Source organism: Hyperolius riggenbachi, chromosome 2, assembly GCF_040937935.1.
Source record: "Hyperolius riggenbachi isolate aHypRig1 chromosome 2, aHypRig1.pri, whole genome shotgun sequence".
Classification (NCBI taxonomy): Eukaryota; Metazoa; Chordata; class Amphibia; order Anura; family Hyperoliidae; genus Hyperolius; species Hyperolius riggenbachi.
Genome location: NC_090647.1, coordinates 304,078,268 through 304,099,569, shown reverse-complemented (window position 1 = coordinate 304,099,569; position 21,302 = coordinate 304,078,268). Strand labels below are relative to the sequence as shown.

Below are 21,302 nucleotides of genomic sequence, written 5' to 3'. Positions count from 1 at the left end.
GCGGCCATCACTGCCCGGGAGCGCTCTGCGCAGGTGCATGATGTTATGCGCCTGCGTAGCGCTCTCCCAGCTGTGGTCACGCAATGTAGGGCGCACGCAGCTGGGGCATTTAGGAAGTTTAGATGGGTAGATCGGAGTTTCTCATATTAAGTTGGGCCCTGGGATCCTTACAGCTCATTTAAAATTACTTGTTTGTAATGTACTGATATATGAATGTCAGTTTGCTTAATAGCTCAGCTGGATGTCGCAATAGTAATTGGGGGAAAGTCAATGAGATGCAAAAAAATTCTAAGTTGATGCATGATTATGCAAATTTTGTATGAAAATGTATCCAGATTTAAAATGGACCAATCAAAATTTCCAAAGATGGAATTTTGCATACATTTGCATTAACCCGAATTATTTGCTTCTTATTAACTAAACCTAATAGTGACACTACTACTTTTGACTCATCAGTCTCTTTTTTTTCTTATACCTGAGATTCTTTTATATAAAACATTCCTGTGTACACATCAGATATACAGTCACAATCAGATATGTAGATCTGTTTTTAAAAATACAGTGATTGCAGCAACTCAAGCAATAGTTTTTTAATTTGTTCCATCATTTTTGTGGGCTAAGCAGTGCTATTACTGTATATACAAGTTATTTATCATAACTTTTATCTAAGAAATAGAACATTTTATGAAAATGTTTCCATTAATTACGGTTTACAAGTAGATTCCGACTCCAAGTACCCAAAAATTACTGCGACTCCACAGCCCTGGTTATCAGTGGACTACGGTATTCACATACTGGATATTAGTAAAGGACTGCAACAACTTTATTGTTACAGCTCTCCACTTTGCAAGCTCTGTACAAAGTGCTATATTAAGCAGTCTGCCATAAAATTTGACAATAATTAAGGTTGATACCAGCCAATTATGAGCTATTATGATGTGAGGAGCTAATTTTAGCTCTTATTTATAATGGAGATAATGTTCTCTGGCATACTCTGACCAGTTCTGAAGTTTAATGTGTCAGCCCTGAAAGCTATTACAATCGCACATTACACATTACTTGTCTGAAGTAATTAGTGTTCTTTAGATATACCAGTTATCCTTGCAATGGAGTATGTCGTGTTCACCAACCATAGCCTATTAAATGTCCTTTTAAGTGAACTCTGAATTAAAGATTTAGAAGAATCTTGCATTTGGTGTAACTGTTCCACTGCAGCCTTATTTGCTATATTTGTAGCCGCACATTACTTGGCACAAGGTAAAGATTTATTCCGGACCATTGACCTGTCAGTTTCTTTTTGTAAGCCTTGATCGGTCAATACGTGCAGTGGTGTATGTCCCCTGAATAGCTACAATAAACACAGTTGTTTTGTCACGGTCTGTTTGCATTAGGTGAATGTGGACATCGAGCAAATAACAGCAAGTGTTTCTCAAACACCATTTAAGCCTGCCAAGAAAGGTCGAAGTAGGTATTTTTTGTTTCTCCTCTATTCTTTTGCTTGCTTTTCATTTACAGTAATAACGTTTTGTAGTTTTTGTTTTTTTTTGTTTGTTTATTTTTCTTTCTTCCCACTAAAGTAATATGTAATTCTTCAAAATTCTTCCCTCTTCTCACCCCTCCGGCCTGTGGTACCTGGTTCCCCCCTCCCCTCTTATTCTCACCCAGATGCTAATTAGGATTTTTTTTTTTTTTTTTAATTCATCGAGCCTTTGATTTCCGTTGTGTAACATACCCCGTTGCTGTGTCCAGCCTATTGGGTTTTACCTTGCATAAGAGGTTAAAGTGAATGGGAACCCAAATTTAAATAAAAAAATAAGCTATTCACCCAAGGAGAGGGAAGCTCTGGGTCCCATAGAGCATCTCCTCTCCCAGTCCCCGCTGTTGTGCTGGCTCCCCCGTAGCTGTATTTAACAGTTTCGGTCAACTACCGCTGTTTCCTGGCCAAAGGGAGGCTTCGGAAATGCTTCGGGAGCCCGAGTGCTCCCAAAGACGGACCACTCTACACTGCGCATGCGCGAGTGCCCTCTATGACGCACTCGCACGTGCGCAGTATGGAGCCGCCTGTCTTCGGGAGCACTCGGCTCCAGAAGACTTCCGAAGTCCCCGCGGAGGGGGATGTGAATGGGGGAGCCAGCGCAGCATGGAGGGCACCGGGAGAGGGAAGGCTCATTAGGACCCGAGCCTTCCTTCTCCTTAGGTGAGTATCTGACTTTTGCTTTATTTAAATATGGGATCCCATTAGCTTTAAATGCCCTGTCCCTTAAAGGACAACCGAGGTGACATGAGATAAAAATGTATGTACAGTGCCAAGCACACAAATACCTAGGCTGTGTTCCTCTTTTTTTTTTCTTTATCTGCCTGAAAAAGTTAATCAGGTATGCACGTTTCTGTCCGGGTCGGGACCGGGTTGGACTGGGTCAGACTAGCATAACCCTCCCTGATAGTAATCACTGTAAGTAATTGCAGCCATAAAACACTTTCCTGTCAGTAAATGGCTTCTGAGAGCAGGATAGAGATAAAACGGGTCAATGATTCATAGATTTGAGCTCTATCATACTTCAATGAAGGTGTCATTGAGTAGATACAATGAAGCAGTAAAAACCTAAAAATTAGATTTAAATATAAAATAAAACTGGGCTATCTTAAAAAAAAAAAAAAGTCATTTTCAGGAGACTGAGGATAGCTATAATTTTTTTTCATCAGTTTATTTTCACCTCTGATGTCCTTTAAAAGGAATTGAGACTGTCTGCTTTCTGCTTGACATCATCAAATAGTGGTTAAAGAGACACTGAAGCGAAAAAAAATTGATATAATGAATTGGTTGTGTACTATGAATAATTACTAGAAGATTAGCAGCAAAGAAAATATTCTCATATTTTTATTTTCAGGTATATAGTGTTTTTTCTAACATTGCATTATTCTATAATATGTGCAGATTACACAACACTCAGCATTCAAAATGATTCTTTCAGAGCAGTCTGTGAATTTATGATCTCTCCTCTAGCAGAGAAAAAGTAAACAGTTCACTTACAGTTGAGATAATAAAAGTCAGATAACAGCCCTCTCCACGACTAACTTAAGGTTCGTATACACGTCTGATAAAGATCGTTCGTTACGATCGATTCGTGACGTTTACACGATATTCAAATTAGACGGAAAAGATCGTTCGTAATGAACGATTGTGTACACACGTGAACGATATAAGTATAAAGTACTGAACGACGAACGATTAAAAAATGCGTGCGCAAACGTAAGTGACGTTATGATCGGTCGGATTGAACGATAACGGTCGTTATCGTCCCAAAAAACGATCGTTGGAAAATTTGGAGCGCACGATTATCGGTCCAATTGTCGTTATCGTTCGTTTTTGAACGATCGTTATCGTACGTGTGTACTCAGCTTAAGTCGGAGAGCTTAATTGCTTGTTTGCATAGAGATAACAACTGGAGTTTCTCAACTCTTCCTGTACTGGAAACAATTAGACTGATGTATCTGATCTTAATGTTTTATTTCTTAGCTGTACTACACATACAAATCATAATATCGTAATTTTTTTTCCGCTTCAGTGTCTATTTAAAGAGAGCAGTGGCACTGGATGGTTATTCAGATCACAAAAAAAAAAAAACTTCTGAGGCGAGGGGCAGGAATCTGTTTACTCGGGGCTTCTTCCAGCCTCTAGAAACCATCTTAATCCCTCGCTGCAGCTCCAGTGGTTCTCGGTGCCCCCACTGGCCGCCCATAGTGACCGTGGCCCGCCGACGGGGTCGGCTCTTCTGCGCCTAGTAGTTGTGTGCAGGCGCAGTATGCGACAGATGACTTAGACACACAGACGCAGAATAGCCAACCCCACCGGTGGGTCGTGATCATTATCGGTGGCCAGCGAGGACACCGAGGACCAGCGGAGCTGTGGCGAGGGACTGAGACGGCTGCTAGGGGCTAGAAGACATAGATTCTTGCCCTCGCCTCGGAAGTTCTTTAAAGCAGACCTGAATTTAGGAATGAGAGAAAAAGTGATACTTGGCACCAAATGCAGCAGGGCGAAACCACCAGAGCAGACACAGGAAACGTGCACATCCAGGTTACTGTAGACAACTGTAGAAGCCGAGCGGGGCACCACTTCAATAATATCCCTTTATTCCGGTTGGGAAAGCCGGTACAAAGCAGACCTGAATTAGAACTTCCCCTCTGCTCTAAAACAAACGCCACAGCAGTACCTTTGAAGAACAAATTTTTGTGTTACAGCTGATACAATTCCTGCAATAAATCTGCAGTTGTCTACTGCCTGCTTTCGTGGAAGCAGACATATTGTTAACTTTCAGTGTTTACCATATTAGCTCTCTGCCATGGCAGTCAGTTGACACAGCTGAATAAATCAAATTACAACTTGTGATTAGTCACAGATGAGGAGGAATTAGACAGGCTAAATGCTCTAAATACATACAGGTTGCATTTCTCAGTTTTCCTTGTGTCCTCTTCAAGAGTTCAGGTCCACTTTAAGGGAAAGACAAGGAATAACAGGTACCAGGAGATGAGGGGCGCGTTTTGGATAAGGCCTGGAACCTACTTGGAATCTCTGTAGTGCTTTATAATCGCTGTGTGCAACGATTCTTATGGCCATTTTGTGATGTACACACAATCACATTAAATATGCCTTGAATAACTTATGAACTACATTTTTGTGTTTTTTCTGCAGAGAAAAGGACAGCCAGTGAATCCACTGAAGAAAACATTCTGGTGCAGAGTGAACTGAAATCAAAAACTAGTGTGAGTTTCAAAAATCCCTGTTGATCTGGCAATGCACATACAATGCCTTCAATACAAAGGGGACAGCTTAACCATTTAAGCCTCCTGGACGTAGAAGCTACGCCCAGGAGGTCATGTGCGCGTTCACGCGTGCTCCCGGCCGCGGATCGTTAGCCCAGGAGTCAATCAATCGGGACATGGTGCCCGATGATTGATTCCTCTCCCCTGCAGAAAAAGCGACTGCTTCTCTCGGAAGCCTCGCTTTTTCTGCATCTCGCATCCCCCTACGTACCTCTAACCGTACAGGTAATGCTTAGTGACGTAATGTAAACAAACTCATGGCTGCCATCTTGTGGCCAAAAAGTAAAACTACATCTAAATGTAAAGAAAAAAAAAATACATATATATTTACATTAAAAAAATACTATTTACCTCCCACCCTACCAAAAATACTCACATAAAATGTTTAATAAAAAAAACAAAAAACATTACAATAAACAAAAAACACTTAAATATTTACCTAAGGGTCTAAACTTTTTAAATATCCATGTAAAGATGAAATATATTTCATTTTTTTTTTTTTTTAATTTATTATAAGCTTGTAAATAGTGATGGATGCAAAACGGAAAAAAAGCACTTTTATATCCAAATAAAATATCGTCGCCATACATTGTCATAGGGACATAATTTAAACGGTGTAATAACCGGGACAAATGGGCAAATACAATACGTGGGTTTTAATTATGGAGGCATGTATTATTTTAAAACTATAATGGCCGAAACCGGAGAAATAATGAATTTTTTCAGTTTTTTTTTTTTTCTTATTCTCCCTGTTAAAATGCATTTACTGTAAAGTGGCTCTTAGCAAAATGTACCCCCCAAAGAAAGCCTAATTGGTGGCGGAAAAAACAAGATATAGATCATTTCATTGTGATAAGTAGTGATAAAATTATAGGCTAATGAATGGGAGGTGAACATTGCTCGGATGCATAAAGTGAAAACGACTGAGGGCTGAAATGGTTCAATAAACTTGGGAGTATGTAGTGCACATGAATGTAATGTACTAACATCTGGATAAGCGTATGGCTGTCAAGTGTTTACTTGACTTGTTGAATCCTGCTCTTCGTATGAAATTTATGCACGTTCTTTTCTGTACTTCTACAGGTAAAAGCCTCCACTGCAAAAAGCCGCCGGAAATCTGTTGTAAGCACTGCTGCTAAGAGGTAAGGAGTGGAGGGAATTGTGTGTTATGGTACATACTCACGGGGGACCTTTGTGGTTAGTTGCTAGCGCACAGGGGACGCGCGCGCGGCAGCCCGGCCCGTGCGACAGCTGTCCACACGACACACACTGAGACACGGCGGAAGCTGTCGCCGAAGGTTCCAAACCCCCCCCCCCGCGCTGGAAGCTCCGCTCAGTGTGTGCATGTTGCTGTCGCTAGTCCACTTACACACGGCGGACTATAGACAGTTGCGGCGACAGCTGTAGCAGGCGATTCACCAAGGCAATAGCCTGGCGACAGCTCTAAGTAGCGACGGTTCGGGGCGCGCGCATCATACACACGGGCGACCTGTTGCGGCGACAGCTGTAGCCCGTGTGTATGGGCCATTAGGCTCGGTCCACACTTGTGCGGATGCAGAACCGTCCATTCTGCATTCGCTTTGCACAAATACGTCCGTTCCGTGTCCACAGCGTCGCTACGCCGACCCGTACGCATTGCCGCTCACCTGTCTCGCCCTGCTCTCTGTTCCTTCAGCAGCCTGGGGCCAGCAGAAGCATGGTTCTCCATAGGCTGCAACAGGCCAAGTCTCCGTAGCAACAGGGAGAATACTCATTGGTCCAACATGAACCAATGAGAATTTTCCCTATTGCTGAGGATTCCCATTGGTCTGCTGCAGCTCAATGGAGAAGCCCCGACCACCGGGCTGTTCAGAATGGACCGAGTGGCGGCGATGTGCAGCTGGACACGTGAGCATTATGTCACAACAGCGGCATGGATGTGACGCGGATGCGGCGACTAGCCTAGTGAGGCTTGCATTGGACATGTTTCCCCATCAAATCTAGACTCCATTAAATTTTCGTTCCGTGCATCTCAAATCCGTGTGCGATCCGTGTATCTGCACGAGTGGAAGCGGGTCCTATTTTTAATATAGGATTCGTTTCCTGTGTTTCTGAAGAGCTTTAAAAACGTATCTGTAAAAGAAGTGTGAACCAGCACTTACTCTGAAAATCCGGGACTCTTAGAGCACAACTGACTTGTGTATTTTCTGGTTATTTCAAAGACATTTCCTATTATACTGGCTGCCTAGTATAGTCATTCATGCATAAAACTAGGTATCCCTGGACCAGTGAGTGGCTTTCGGTTGCAATATAATGCAGCATTTGTAGCTACACGCATGTCAGTTGTTGATGTATGATGCTTTGCATGGCAGCAGAAAACTTCCTCAGGACATGTCTAGGCCTGGCTGTCATACATGGATGTGCCTGAATTGCAACACCACTTACTTTGCTAAGTACTTGCTAGTACCTGGTGGATCACCATCAGCACCTGACAGGCACTCATGCAGTCACCTGTCACTTGTCCGTTTGGAAAAGGCCTAAAGGTGGCCATACACTGGTCGATTTGCCATCAGATCGACCAGCAGATAGATCAGAGAGGGATCGTATGGCTGCCTTTACTGCAAACAGATTGTGAATAGATTTCACTATGAAATCGATTCACCATCTGTGGAGCTGCCGCGTCCAAAACCCAGCCCCCCCCCCCCCCCCCCCCCCGCGCGCATACGTTACCTGATCCGGCCGGCGCGAGTTCCCGCTGTCTTCTTCTCCGCTCTGGGCTACGAGTCCGGCTGGCTTCACTGAACTTCCTGTCCGGGGGAACTTTACACACTAGAGGGCGCTCTACTGTTTAAACTTCCTGCCAGGACAGGAAGTTCAGTGAAGCTGGAGCCGAGCGCATAGAAGTGACCGCTGAGAGAGCGGGGACTAGCGCCAGCGGATCAGGTAGTGTATTACCGCTGTATGGCTTCGGTCGTCGGGCATTCGAACGCCGTTATCGATGCACTCCCGACCCGCCGGCTATTGGGCAAAATCTTCCGCACGGACGGAACGACGGGAATCGACGGGAACGATTGATTTCAGATGAAAATCGATCATTCTGTCAGCGTTTGCGCAACGATTTCACCAGGGCTGTGGAGTCTGAGTTGAGGAGTCGGAGTCAGGGCAATTTTGGTCAGTCAGAGTCGTGGTTTCAGAAACTGAGGAGTCGGAGTCGCATGATTTTTGGACAAAATACACAGCCCTGTTAAAGAGGAACTCTAGTGAAAATAATGTAGTAAAAAAGTGCTTCATTTTTTACCATAATTATGTATAAATGATTTAGTCAGTGTATGCTCATTGTAAAATCTTTCCTCTCCCAGATTCACATTCTGACATTTATTACATGGTGACATTTTTACTGTGGGCAGGTTATGTAGCTGCTGCATGCTGTTTTGGCTGTTAGAGACAGCTGTAAACAGCTAATTCCTGTCTGTGAACCTTGTTACATTGTGGCAGTTTGCCACAAAGTACCGCGGTACTCAGTTTCTTGTGGGAGGGGTTTCAGCACAAAATCAGTCATACAGTGCCCCCTGATGGTCTGTTTGTGAAAATCATTATATTTCTCATGTAAAAGGAGGTATCAGCTACTGATTGGGATAAAGTTCAATTCTAGGTTGGAGTTTCTCTTTAAATATTAGACTAAGGAGTCGGAGTCTGAGCAATTTTTGGTACCCGGAGTTGGAGTCGTGGTTTCAGAAACTGAGGCGTTGGAGTCGGAAGATTTTTGTACCGACTCCACAGCCCTGGATTTCACAGCAAATTCGATCACAGTGATATATCGGCGGGAAAATCGTTAGATGTACGGGCCACTTAAGACTTACATTGTTTAGAGCTGCTATACTTACCCCTGTTATTAATCTGTCGGGGAGAGAGGTGCCCGGTGCCTCTTCCTTCAGCAGGTATACCACCCTTGCCAATGTACATGCAATGTAATCCATTTGCTCAAGGTAAACACAGTAAATATTTTTTGAAAATATGGTCCTACACCATAGTTTGTTTGCCTACTTCCTACTGCATTTACAGGAGCGCCACTTGCAGGCTCCATTCAGTATATACTGGTAGGAAATATTTCAGAAAGATCCATTTGAAAGTATATACAAATATTTTTAGTCTAGATTTTTATAAACTATACATTTTCTTTACCTGTGTTAAATAACGTTACTGTTAAGGTATATATTTACCAACAGCCGTGTTCTATTTCTTCTTTAGAACCAGTAAGAGAACTCGTGCTACACCTTCTTACAAGAAACTCGGAGACTCTTCAGTGTTGGGATACACTCCAGTGGCCACACCAAAAATTGATGCAAGGTACTCACAGATCATGTGAACGTATGTAATTTCCCTCATATCCACTAGCCTTGAACATAGGCTGCTACTATCTGCATACACTGGCATTATTTAAAACTTGTAAGAAAAAAGTATTTAAAAAAATAAGATGCTAATCCTCCTCGACCAAAAATATATGGCAGCCGCCATATCCTACACTACAGATTCACTTTGATCATTGTCTTGGATTCCATGACTACAGAAGTCTAACTAATCAGCATGTCAACCCAGTAACTCGTGTATTCAGTACAGAGCTGAATCTCATCTCCCGTATTTGTCTCAGTTCAAGCTTCCTTTTCAGTTAATTTTTTCGAATTCCTGCATTTTTTTTTCTGTTAAAATACATCCTTGCAATTAATACTTATATTGCTGATCTCATTTCAGGGTATTTAGGACACCAGGTCTGCGAACCCCATCCATGCAGGAGCCTGTTTATACATTCTCTGCCAATGGGAGCCCTCTGGGTGGAATGAATGATCTATTCATTAACTTGCCTACAGGGAATGGAAAGGTGAGCTTTTCTTTAATTAAAAAGAACCCTCTTTGAGGAAAATATTTATACATGTGCAAGGTGAAAACGTTATCCATTACCTGACAGCTGTATCATGTAATTAAGCCCCCCTGCACAACAATTCACTATTGGGGTTGTAAATACACCTATCTGGTTACCTCGTCATTCCCATGCCGCTGTCATTAATTTTTGCCGCAATTCTGCTATTCAATGATCGGTGCATGGGAATAGCTTGTTCCCAAACCTGATCACAGTGACTGTGATGAATGAAAAGCGGGTGCCAGCCAGAGGCCAGCATCTTATTCTCAAAGTCAAAAGTAAAACACATACACTGACTACTTGGAGTACTTTTTACTGTACTCAGTGTAGCACCATCTTGTGGCCAAAAAGTAAAAATGCACCCCATACCCTACTACATGTAGAAATCTATACATATACTTTTTTTTTTTTTTTTTTTACCCCTTACATCTCTACCCTATAGTTGAGACACACACACACACACACACACACACACACACACACACACACGATGCCACTTACAAAACACTTACTTACCTTATGGACATTTTAATATGTATGTCATGAGGGTGTATTACTGTTCATTTTGCAAATAAAGGCTTGTAATTAGTGATATGGTATTTTAAAAAATCACTAAACGGAAAATATACACCTTTATTTCCAGATAAAATATCTCCATATATTGTATTAGGGCAGTGGTTCCCAACCTTTTTGGAGTCGTGACACATCAAACCAAACGTTCAGATCTCCGTGACACGTAGACTAAATGCATGTAATGAGAGACAGCGTTTCCCCACTAAATGCACATAAGAGACAGCGTTTCACCAGTAAATGCAGGTAATGACAGACAGCCTTTCACCAGTAAATGCACGTAATGAGAGACAGCGTTTCCCCAGTAAATGCACATAATAAGAGACAGCTTTTCACCAGTAAATGCACATAATAAGAGACAGCTTTTTACCAGTAAATGCACATAAGAGACAGCTTTTCACCAGTAATTGCACATAAGAGACCTCTTTTCACCAGTAAATGCAGGTAATGACAGACAGCCTTTCACCAGTAAATGCACATAATAAGAGACAGCTTTTCACCAGTAAATGCACATAATAAGAGACAGCTTTTCACCAGTAAATGCACATAATGACAAACAGCCAGTTGTCCCCAGTATATGTAGCCAGGGATATATGTGCCCAGTATATGTAGCCAGGGATATATGTGCCCAGTATATGTAGCCAGGGATATATGTGCCCAGTATATGTAGCCAGGGGTATATGTGCCCAGTATATGTAGGCAGAGGTATATGTAGCCAGGGGTATATGTGCCCAGTATATGTAGGCAGAGGTATATGTGCCCAGTATATGTAGCCAGGGGTATATGTGCCCAGTATATGTAGCCAGGGGTATATGTGCCCAGTATATGTAGCCAGAGGTATATGTCCCCAGTATATGTAGGCAGGGGTATATGTGCCCAGTATATGTAGCCAGGGGTATATGTGCCCAGTATATGTAGGCAGGGGTATATGTACCCAGTATATGTAGGCAGGGGTATATGTCCCCAGTATATGTAGGCAGGTGTATATGTCCCCAGTATATGTAGGCAGGTGTATATGTCCCCGGTATATGTCCCCAGTATATGTAGCCAGAGTTATATGTCCCCAGTATATGTAGCCAGGGGTATATGTCCCCAGTATATGTAGCCAGAGGTATATGTCCCCAGTATATGTAGGCAGGTGTATATGTCCCCAGTATATGTAGCCAGAGGTATATGTCCCCAGTATATGTAGCCAGAGGTATATGTCCCCAGTATATGTAGCCAGAGGTATATGTCCCCAGTATATGTAGCCAGAGGTATATGTCCCCAGTATATGTAGCCAGGGATATATGTGCCCAGTATATGTAGCCAGGTGCCCCCCCCCCCCCAGGAGGAAAGAGCGAGGGAAGGAGAGCGGCACCTCAGGGTGCTCTCCCTCCCTCGCTCTCTCCTCCGGAACGAAGTGCGGTGGCTGGCAGAGAGGAGGAACTTACCTTCCGTGTCTCGTCTCGTCGCCGGCGCGGGATGATTTGCCACTACTCTGGCCTGATCCAGACCAGAGCAGCGGCTGCAGAACCAGAACTTCCGGCTGGCGATTGGAGCGATACGGAAGGTAAGTCCCGCCCGCTGCCAAGCACCGCCACACTTAGTATCGGAGGGGAGAGCGAGGAAGGCAGAGCACTCTAAGGTGAGAGAAGGGGGGGGAGATGGCCCCCTTCTCTGCCGCTGCCCACAGCTCTCCCTCCACTGCGCTGTTCCCCTCCGACAGAGCCGCGACACATACCCGAAGCTGCCGCGACACATGTATGTGTCGCGGCACATGGGTTGGGAACCACTGTATTAGGGACTAGTAACTTTGCAACTACTGTTATTGAATTTTACATGGTAAAGCTGACAAGAATAATGATGAGTCTTAACTGTGACAAAAAAAAGTATCAGCCCTTTGTGGTCTATAAGCTGCTGTATCTCCCTGTCCCCCCTGTACTATCTGCTATACTGTTATGAAATCCATGATCTAGCTGAGTTGCAGGCCACTACGCATACGCTGTTCTGGGCTGTGTGCCTCCTCAGTCGCACTGCCATGACCTGGATCATCCTGCGTAAGCGCAGTTACAAGTTTGGGTGTCTCAATACTTCAAATGATGTGCCCCGCACCAAAGTCAGTAAAAGGAGGCTTACAAGCCCTTAATAACCCAACCTATAAGGTTGTCAATAAGCATGGGTCATCAAAGGTAATAAGATTATCCTTCAACTTAGCCAAACACCAATTGTTCTCATCCACAGGGAAACCCTTCACAACAAACCTGATCATTCTGTTGCTTAAATAGACTCTGAAGTCTTGTTTTTTTTACTTTTTTTTTTTCTTCATAAATTCCTGTTCAGCATGAATGCCCCCCTTGAATCGCCGCATTCCCGCGGCAGATGGGTGATTTATTGCTGTGTAATTGACCTGCAAAGTTCTACGACTTTGCAGGTCATGGATTATGCTGCCCTGACACGCAGGGCTTCTCTTCCTGGAGAGGCTGAGCTTTGAGCTGTAGCTCAGCCTCTCCGCAATCAATCTCCTCCCTGCCCCTCTCAGTGAAAGAAGACTGAGAGGGGTGGGGAGAGGCGGCGATCAGCAGAGATTGACTAGATTTGCCGCATCGCGCGGCAGATGGGTGCTTTATAACTCTTTTTTTACAGCCCTGCAAACCTCAAGCTTCTCTTCCTGGAGAGGCAGAGCTTTCAGCTGTAGCTCTGCCTCTCCAGTAAGAGAAGCTCCGGAGGTTTGCAGGGCTGTAAAAACAGTAATCGCCCATCTGCCACGGGGGTGCGGCGAATCTATTGGGGCATTCATGCAGAACAGGATTATATGAAGAAAAGAGGTGAAAAACGAGACTTCAGAGTCTCTTTAAAATGCATAATTCTGTAGGTTAACATTTTTTAAAAAATTGCTAAGAATCATGAACTTGCATATGGGGGTCCCATGTCACAGGGTACCCCACAAAGTAGAAGGCACTCTAATTAGGTCAGATGCCACTGGGTAGGAGACCCAGTGGCCCTTCGTCTTCTACCCAGGTGAGTATTAGAATCGGTTGGGATAATCTATTCTTGCAAAGAATGACTTGTCAAACACAATTATTTGGTGTGTATGTTAGTAGTATGAGTGGAATGTTATAGCGGGCGTGATACTTAGTGGAGAGCGCAAGGAGAGGTCCGGAGTAGTCTTCTTGACCTTCCAGAAAGAGAAAACAGAATTTCTGTATAGTATAGTATAGTAAGTAGCAATGAGGAGTGTCAAAGTATAAAAGAGGTGAGTTGCAACCATGATAGAATGGCGTGTGAGAAATGCCTGTCCTCACTCGAATTTGTGGCCCTCTGGCGTGGCAGGATTGGTTATGCTCTAAGCACACAAAGCTGATGGATATTCTTAAAATAAATGTACTGTTCTATACCCCATAGGGGTGAATAACTACAAGCAAAGGGAAAAGTGTCACCCCCCCCCCCCCCCCCCCCCCCCCATGGGAAATATAAACCGCTTAAAACCCGTTCAAAAGATTGGGGGCTTACCTCAATCATATACATGACTTTTGTGACAAATAAGGTTTTAATACACTGACAACGCATTTTATGGGTCTTGGGGTATGTGGAGCCACTGGCAGGAGTCCCCTAAAGGGACACTTAAGCCAGGAATAAAAAATCAGTTTTACTTTCCTGGGGCTTCTACCTGCCCCCTCCAGCCATCCCGTGCCCTCGCAGTCACTCATGGAGCCTTTGATCCATCGCTACCAGCTTGTTTTGTTTTCGCTGACCGGCCTGGCCATGCCTATTTTTCTTAGCTTTCCCGTCAGCAATAGCGTCCTGCACCTGTGCAGGACGCTATTGAGGACGGGAACATGGATATGCGTGGCCAACGCAGACGCAGAAAACCCGCCGACTCCCTGTCAGCGAAAACGAAACTAGCTGGCAGCAGGGGACCAGAGGAGCCGGAACGACTGCAAGGGCATAGGATGGCTGCAGGGGGCTGGTAGAAGCGCCAGGTAAGTAAACCTGATTTTTTTTTTTTTTTTTTTTTTTCTTTTTTTAATTCCTGGCTTAAGTGTCCCTTTAAAGACTTCATAGCAGTGTTTCCCAAACCTGTGCATGTTTTACAGGTAACCTCACATAGGGGATAATGTCTCAACTGGGTGGATAAGGGGGGTCATGAGGACATTATGTGAACACATTACCGCATCTCAAATGACTAACCATGTGTACCATGTGTAGCATCTTCTGACATTTGAAAATGTGATAGGACAACACACTTTGGGGTACACCACGAGTAAAATGTTTCAGTACAAATCTTTTATCCTTGACTGATTACTAAGTTTTTGCATATTTTGTTAATTTAAATGTGCAGAATATCCGCCTGACAGCTGAAGATATGGATAATGCCAAACTGAATCAGCTAGATAGGAAAGCTTTACAAAATATCAAACTTTTATCGGTAAGTACAATTTAACTTTCTATATGGATTTTTTTATGCTACCCAAGCAGAAACTGCTACACAGTGATTGTGCTTGGAAGTACTTGAAGCTGATTTTGACCTGCGAGGGCAATAACTAGTTACATAGTTACATAGTTATTTTGGTTGAAAAAAGACATACGTCCATCGAGTTCAACCAGTATAGTGAACCAGCATATACATCCCCAGTCCTCATTAAGCACAAAACGTCACACTATTGCATTGAAGTAAAGCTGTGTTTAATTAGTATGAACTAAGTGTGCTTTCTGTGCAGCCTTACTAGCCCTTTTTCAGCATTTTATTGCAAAAACAAAAAAAACTTGCTACGACCTTAAACACCTGTACAAGCCCTTCCAGTAGTCTTGCTTTTTCTTTCAAATCTGACCTTACTATGGCCAGCTTGTATTCTGCTGTGCATGCAAGGGTTGTGCCTATATCAGTGTAGCCACATAACCCTGCTTGCCCATACGATTATAAGCCACCCACTGTATCAATGGAGAGTAGAAATGGTAAGGGAGATGGAAATAATTCTGAGTTGATACAGAATTGACGTATTTTTTGGCATAGAAGACAAACTTTTTCTCCCCAAAAAATGGAGTAAAAGTTCCTGTGTCTGATACATCTATTATGAACGCCTGCCGCAATGTCTCGGGCTCTCTGCATTGTTCCCTATGTGTTGTCCTCTCCTTCCCTTATCCTGCGCTCCATTTGTCAAAATCCATTGTTTGCTGTGACCACAAATAATGTTTTCTGTATATTTTTATTTTCCTTTTTTTTTAGAATGGGCATACTGAATGCCATAAGTTCTGCATACAGAAAACTAAGCATTTTGAGTTATTGTAACACAAAATTATCATTTTGGGATCCCACCAGCCACAGAAGTTCCTTAAAGAGAATCTGTATTGTTAAAATCGCACAAAAGTAAACATACCAGTGCGTTAGGGGACATCTCCTATTCCCCTCTGTCACAATTTTGCCGCTCCCCGCCGCATTAAAAGTGGTTAAAAACAGTTTTAAAAAGTTTGTTTATAAACAAACAAAATGGCCACCAAAACAGGAAGTAGGTTGATGTACAGTATGTCCACACATAGAAAATACATCTATACACAAGCAGGCTGTATACAGCATTCCTTTTGAATCTCAAGAGATCATTTGTGTGTTTCTTTCCCCCCTGAGGGGGGAGTGCATAGCTAAACCACAAAACTGAAGAACTTGGCAGTCTTCCAGACACAGGCTGACAAGTCTGACAAGGGAAAGATACATTGATTTATTACAGAGACTGTGATAGTACAAAGTGCTGCAGTAAGCCAGAACACATTAGAATAGCTTTTGGAACTTGTAGGATGATAAAAAACAGAATGCAATTTTTGTTACGGAGTCTCTTTAATGTATACAAGACTGAGTCAATAAAACGCTTTTTCCTATTGCAACAGGATTTTTATTCAGTATTATATGAAGCTTAGGAAAATGCTCTTCTATTCCTCCATGGCTGTTTTACACCATATATAATCTCTGTAAAACAGGAGTATGTAGAGACTTAGCAGGGCATACATTCCTTGCCCATTCCTCTAATGTAGCTTTAGAATTCTTTATCTGAAGTAAAGCCATGTACACACTTACAATGTATGTTGCTGAAAATAAATGTGTGAGAGGGGAGGTACTACCTGAAGACTGGTCCAGTTACCATCTCAGAATGTAACTGCAGTCTAGGTCGGGACCACAAGCTGTTATTAGAGCAAACACTGTTCATGAGGAATTATAAATACATACAGAATATATTGTTTCCTTTTTAAATCGTTTGTGTGGTTTTTTTTTTGTTTTTTACACAAGTTGTGTAGTATGACAAAGCTATACCTAAGAGTTTTCAGGTCTGCTTTAAATGTCTTGTACAGTAAACATTTTTTATGATCCTTATGGTCTCTTAGTGTAAATGTACAAAAGCAGGAATAGCCATGCTTATCCTGCTGAGACTTGGATTTAAAGGGGTGAGAGGGATATGGAAGGCTGACATAATTTCCTTTTAAACAATACAGTCCAGCTGAGTTTTCTGTCAGAGGTAGTGTCTGAATCGCATACCAGAAACAACATTGTGGCTAATCCAGTCAGACTTCTGGTCAAACACCTGACCTGCATGCTTGTTCAGGGTCTGTGGCTAGCGGTATTAGATGCAGAGGCTCATCAGGACCACTATGCAGTATGCACGGTTTTAAACATAATACATATCAGCCTCAATATCTCTCACCTCAGGTAGGACACTGAAGTGAGAGGGATATGGAGGCTGACCTATTAATTACCACTAGGAGCCACGTCTTTTTTTTGATCCGCTGCTCTGGCTCTGCTGTGAAGCCGCAGCCCGAATTGCTAAGCCATGCCATGTATGGCTATAGGGATGCGGCTGCAGAGAACAGCAGCATGCCATCCAGATTCACAACGCAGTGCAATCTGGACTGCAAGTCACTAGGGAGATCGACACCCACTGCCCCAATCGCATCTGCAATGCTGCAGATCCAGTCTGGATTTTGGTGTAGTGGAAATGGGCCCTAAGGGAAGAGCAGGTGCTAAGAAGTGGTCAATTTATGTACAAATAATCATTAACCCTCTGCAAAACTTAAAGAGAAACTCCAACCTAGAATTGAACTTTATCCCAATCAGTAGCTGATACCCCCTTTTACATGAGAAATATAATGATTTTCACAAACAGACCATCAGGGGCGCTGTATGACTGATTTTGTCCTGAAACCCCTCCCACAAGAAGCTCTGAGTACCGCGGTACTCTGGGCAAACTGCCACAATGTAACAATGTTCACAGACAGGAAATGGCTGTTTACAGCTGTCTGTAACATTCAAAACAGCTAGGAGCAGCTACATAACCTGCCCACAGTAAAAATGTCACCATGTAATGTCAGAATGTAAATCGAGGAGAGGAAAGATTTTAAAATGAGCAAACACTGACTAAATCATTTATACATAATTATGGTAAAAAATGAAGCACTTTTTTACTACATTATTTTCACTGGAGTTCCTCTTTAAAGCAAGCCTGAACTCTATTGGCAGCAAATCAATTGGGTTGCAAAATTGGACAATCTTTACTTTCAAAACGGACTAGACCAATTCACCAGTATTGAGGTTCCCTACGTAGAATTGGTATCTACTCGACCTGCAACAGTCGTCAAGCAATTCAACACTTCATGCTCTTGAACCTGAGCTTCAAGCTGAGGCAATGTCGGGTTCTACTTTTTAAAGGGAATACATGCATGCACATAAGTCACTCCAGTGAGAAACACATTGCAGTACTCGTACCATTAACCACTTCAGCCTAACTGGCTGAGTATACACGTCCAGTGTAGTTGTGGAGGGTGCACCACCAGTTTACTAGATGAGGAACCCGGTATAATTTTAATCGGGACAAGTTGTAGAATACATTTTTGTGTGTTTGAAAGCTTGAACCCACATCACATAAGGAATAGGTAGTGACAAACTCAATCCTAAATAAAACATTTTCAAAATGATGATCAAACTTGGGAAAGCATTAGTAAAACTACACAAGACATATGTGGTAACATTTTACCAGTAATAAGTAGTAGAATAGATTTTAGAGTGGTTTAGGGTTAATGGCTATGTCTTGTCTATAATTTTTAGTAACAAACTGAATCAAAAGCAATATCATTTTCATATATTCTGTACCAAAACCAAGACTTGTAAAATGAAAGCAAAGTGACAGAATATAAAATAAAATAACTATATTGTTACCTTAAGAACTTGGCTTTTTTTTAAATATGTATGCCATGAGGGTGTACTACTGTTATGTTCGCAAATAAGTTCTTGTAATCATTGATAGTGTACAATGAGGAAGCAAAACACCCAAAACTTAAAATAGACACCTTTATTTCCAAATACAATTTTGTCACCATACATTGTGCTAGGAACATAATCTAAACTTAATAACCAGGATGGATAAGCAAATAAAATTTGTGGGTTTAACTTGTAGTTAGCACTGTTTATTGTAAAGCTATAATGATGTAAATGGAGATATTGTGTGTTTCTTGCATTTTTCCCTTATTTTCCCTTTAAAATGCATTGAAAATAAGGTAATAAACACAAATATCACTCACTAAAAGCCTAATTTGTCATGAAAAAACAATGTATAGATCATTTTGGTGTGATAAGTAGTAATCAAGTTATTAGCGAATAAACGGGAGCAGTGCTGATATATGCTCTCGTCCTGAAGTGGTTAAATAAAATGGTCTGTGCTGGCATGAGAAACAGTCTTGCAGCCACACCACCATAGTGGCTCATGACTGAGCAGATTGGGTAAGGACAACAATGGCCTTGGTCAGTGCTCTGATCAGATGATGCAGGAGTCCAGGTCTTGCTGACTCATTGGGGGCTGCTGTACACATGTAGACTCTTGGCAGAGATGGCCTCAGCCGAGAACCATATAGCTTGGGTGCAAGGCTTAGATACCGTCTTTAAGTCCAGTAAATCTTCATAATATGATGGTGTACTGCTGATCCGGCTGGAAATCAGTGTTCATGCAATGATTTCGGGAAGTTTGGTGCTATGCTTAGTACTTTATAACTGCTCCTATCTTATACTAATTTGGATTTTTCTTTTCATTTTCAGACTCGCCTACAGAAAATTTGCACATCACTGAATTGATGTATAAGTTACAGTTTTGGAATTTTAGTTCACTTTGTTTTAAGATTTTTGTACAGTTTATTTTACTGTTGTAAATAGTTGTATTTGCAATGTGTTTTACTTCTGGAGATGTTATCTTCTGTTTACTGTAATATGTTTCTGGGCAGAAGAACTGTTTATTTCATAGTAGTATCCGCTTTGCTTTATTTCAGGTTTGTACAGTTTTACTAATAAAACCTGCGTTTCCATCTGGAAAAACATGACTGCAAAGTATAGGCAACGCTGTCATTTTTCTTATGTTTCAAAATATAAATGCCTACTGCTGAAATAAATCTCTAGTATGTTATTTCTCAGTCTCCACACTAGGTTCAGATACGGGGCAGCAGAAGCTCTCATAAGATGAGTGAACACTAATGTGCTTATCAGTTTACACGCAGACTCTGAACTGATCAAGTACTACTAGGATTGGAAGTGTTTTTATCATTTTTTTATTGATCCTAGTCATTTGAAATATCACCAATGAGTTATTCGCATAGCAGGAGTCCTGGGCAGTGATAAGTAGGTTGTCTAATGTAGCCTAATCTGCCTTCATACTCTTCCCATGTATGACCATATTTCATTAAAGTGGACCTGAACTCTGGCACGGGACAGAAGGAACACACAGAGAAATGCACCCTGTATGTCTTTAGAGAATTTAGCCTAATTCCCCCTCCTATGTGTCTAATCACAAGTTGTAATTTGATCTCTCCCCTTTGTCAGCTGACTGCCATGGCAAATAAGCTCATTGGTAAACACTGAATGTTAATCTGGCTGCTTCCATGAAAGCTGGAGGTAGACAAACTGCACATTTATTGCAGGATTTGTATCAGCTGTAACAAAAAAATATTTTTCTTCAAAGGTTATTGTATCTTTTAGAGCAGAGAGGAAGTTCTGAGTTCAGGTCCGCTTTAATACTCTTCCTGTTAAAGTCCTCTGTTCACAGCAGTTTCCAATCTCTGCCTGTGCACATATGCGGGCTAGGGGGAAGTGCCAAGGTTTGTCAAATACCAAAAGGGGATTACTTGCAGACCTCAAGGTCATGTGTGTTTGTATGCTGTAAAGTGAACATGCTTTTAAATATACACGAATAGTTTTTGTTAATACTCTAGAAAGTGCTTATATAATAAACAACCAAAATAAAAGTCAATATTTGCTGTTGCAACCCTTTGTGATTAATACAGCATCAATTAACCCAGATATACTTGCACATAATTAAAGGGGAAAGGTGTGCTACACAAGGCTTTTTTGCACTTTAGATTGAAATGAAAATCTAACTTTTAATGACATTAAAGCTAGCTAAGAACTTCTAAAACTAACAACTCAAACAACCCTTCGTTGCAACTTTTGGCAGTATTACGTTGGAGTTCGGTTGTCACGAGACTGTCCAGGAACTACCACCCTGCTACACACTTGATTAGCTGCATGGGGTAGGGGCGTTTCTCATTTTAAATTTTTTTAATACCTGGACTAACTCAGTGACTGACATTACACTGTGAGCTGAGAGCACTGATCTCTTCCCAACCCCAACATACCAAATGCAGCAGATGCTATTGATTAACACTTTGATGATGATATCCATTCAGTCGCATCTGACTCTTGGTGATTCTATGGGTTTGCTCTCTCCATGCTGTCCGATTTTGTACAATTTCTGCCAGTTGCAATGCCATGACCTCCATCCTGTGTCAGCTTTGATGGTGTCAAGCCAACCCGATCTCTGGCGGCCTTGTCGGCTTATGCCACTGATCAACACTATAACGGCTGCTAATAAAAATCAAATAAACTGCTGTGCAACTGGGGTGGGGGGATAACTAAAGTGAGAGGAAACATCCTGGGATATATTACAATCATTAAATATATAAGAGGTTACACAGGAAAATAATTTATATAATTCAATATACCCACTTTAATTAT

At 42.1% G+C, this 21,302-nt stretch overlaps 1 protein-coding gene across 1 annotated transcript in view; it reads left to right on the top strand.

Annotated features, from left to right (window-relative positions):
- CDCA8 (cell division cycle associated 8) overlaps positions 1 to 20,553 on the top strand; it is a 67,379-nt gene extending 46,826 nt beyond the window's left edge. The window contains exons 5-11 of the mRNA XM_068269041.1: positions 1,392 to 1,464; positions 4,694 to 4,764; positions 5,908 to 5,966; positions 9,052 to 9,150; positions 9,553 to 9,679; positions 14,610 to 14,696; positions 19,338 to 20,553. Of these exons, the coding sequence (XP_068125142.1) occupies positions 1,392 to 1,464; positions 4,694 to 4,764; positions 5,908 to 5,966; positions 9,052 to 9,150; positions 9,553 to 9,679; positions 14,610 to 14,696; positions 19,338 to 19,373 (552 nt within the window). The 3' untranslated portion in view covers positions 19,374 to 20,553. The remainder of the gene's footprint in view (positions 1 to 1,391; positions 1,465 to 4,693; positions 4,765 to 5,907; positions 5,967 to 9,051; positions 9,151 to 9,552; positions 9,680 to 14,609; positions 14,697 to 19,337) is intronic.
- The last annotated feature ends 749 nt before the right edge of the window (positions 20,554 to 21,302 follow it).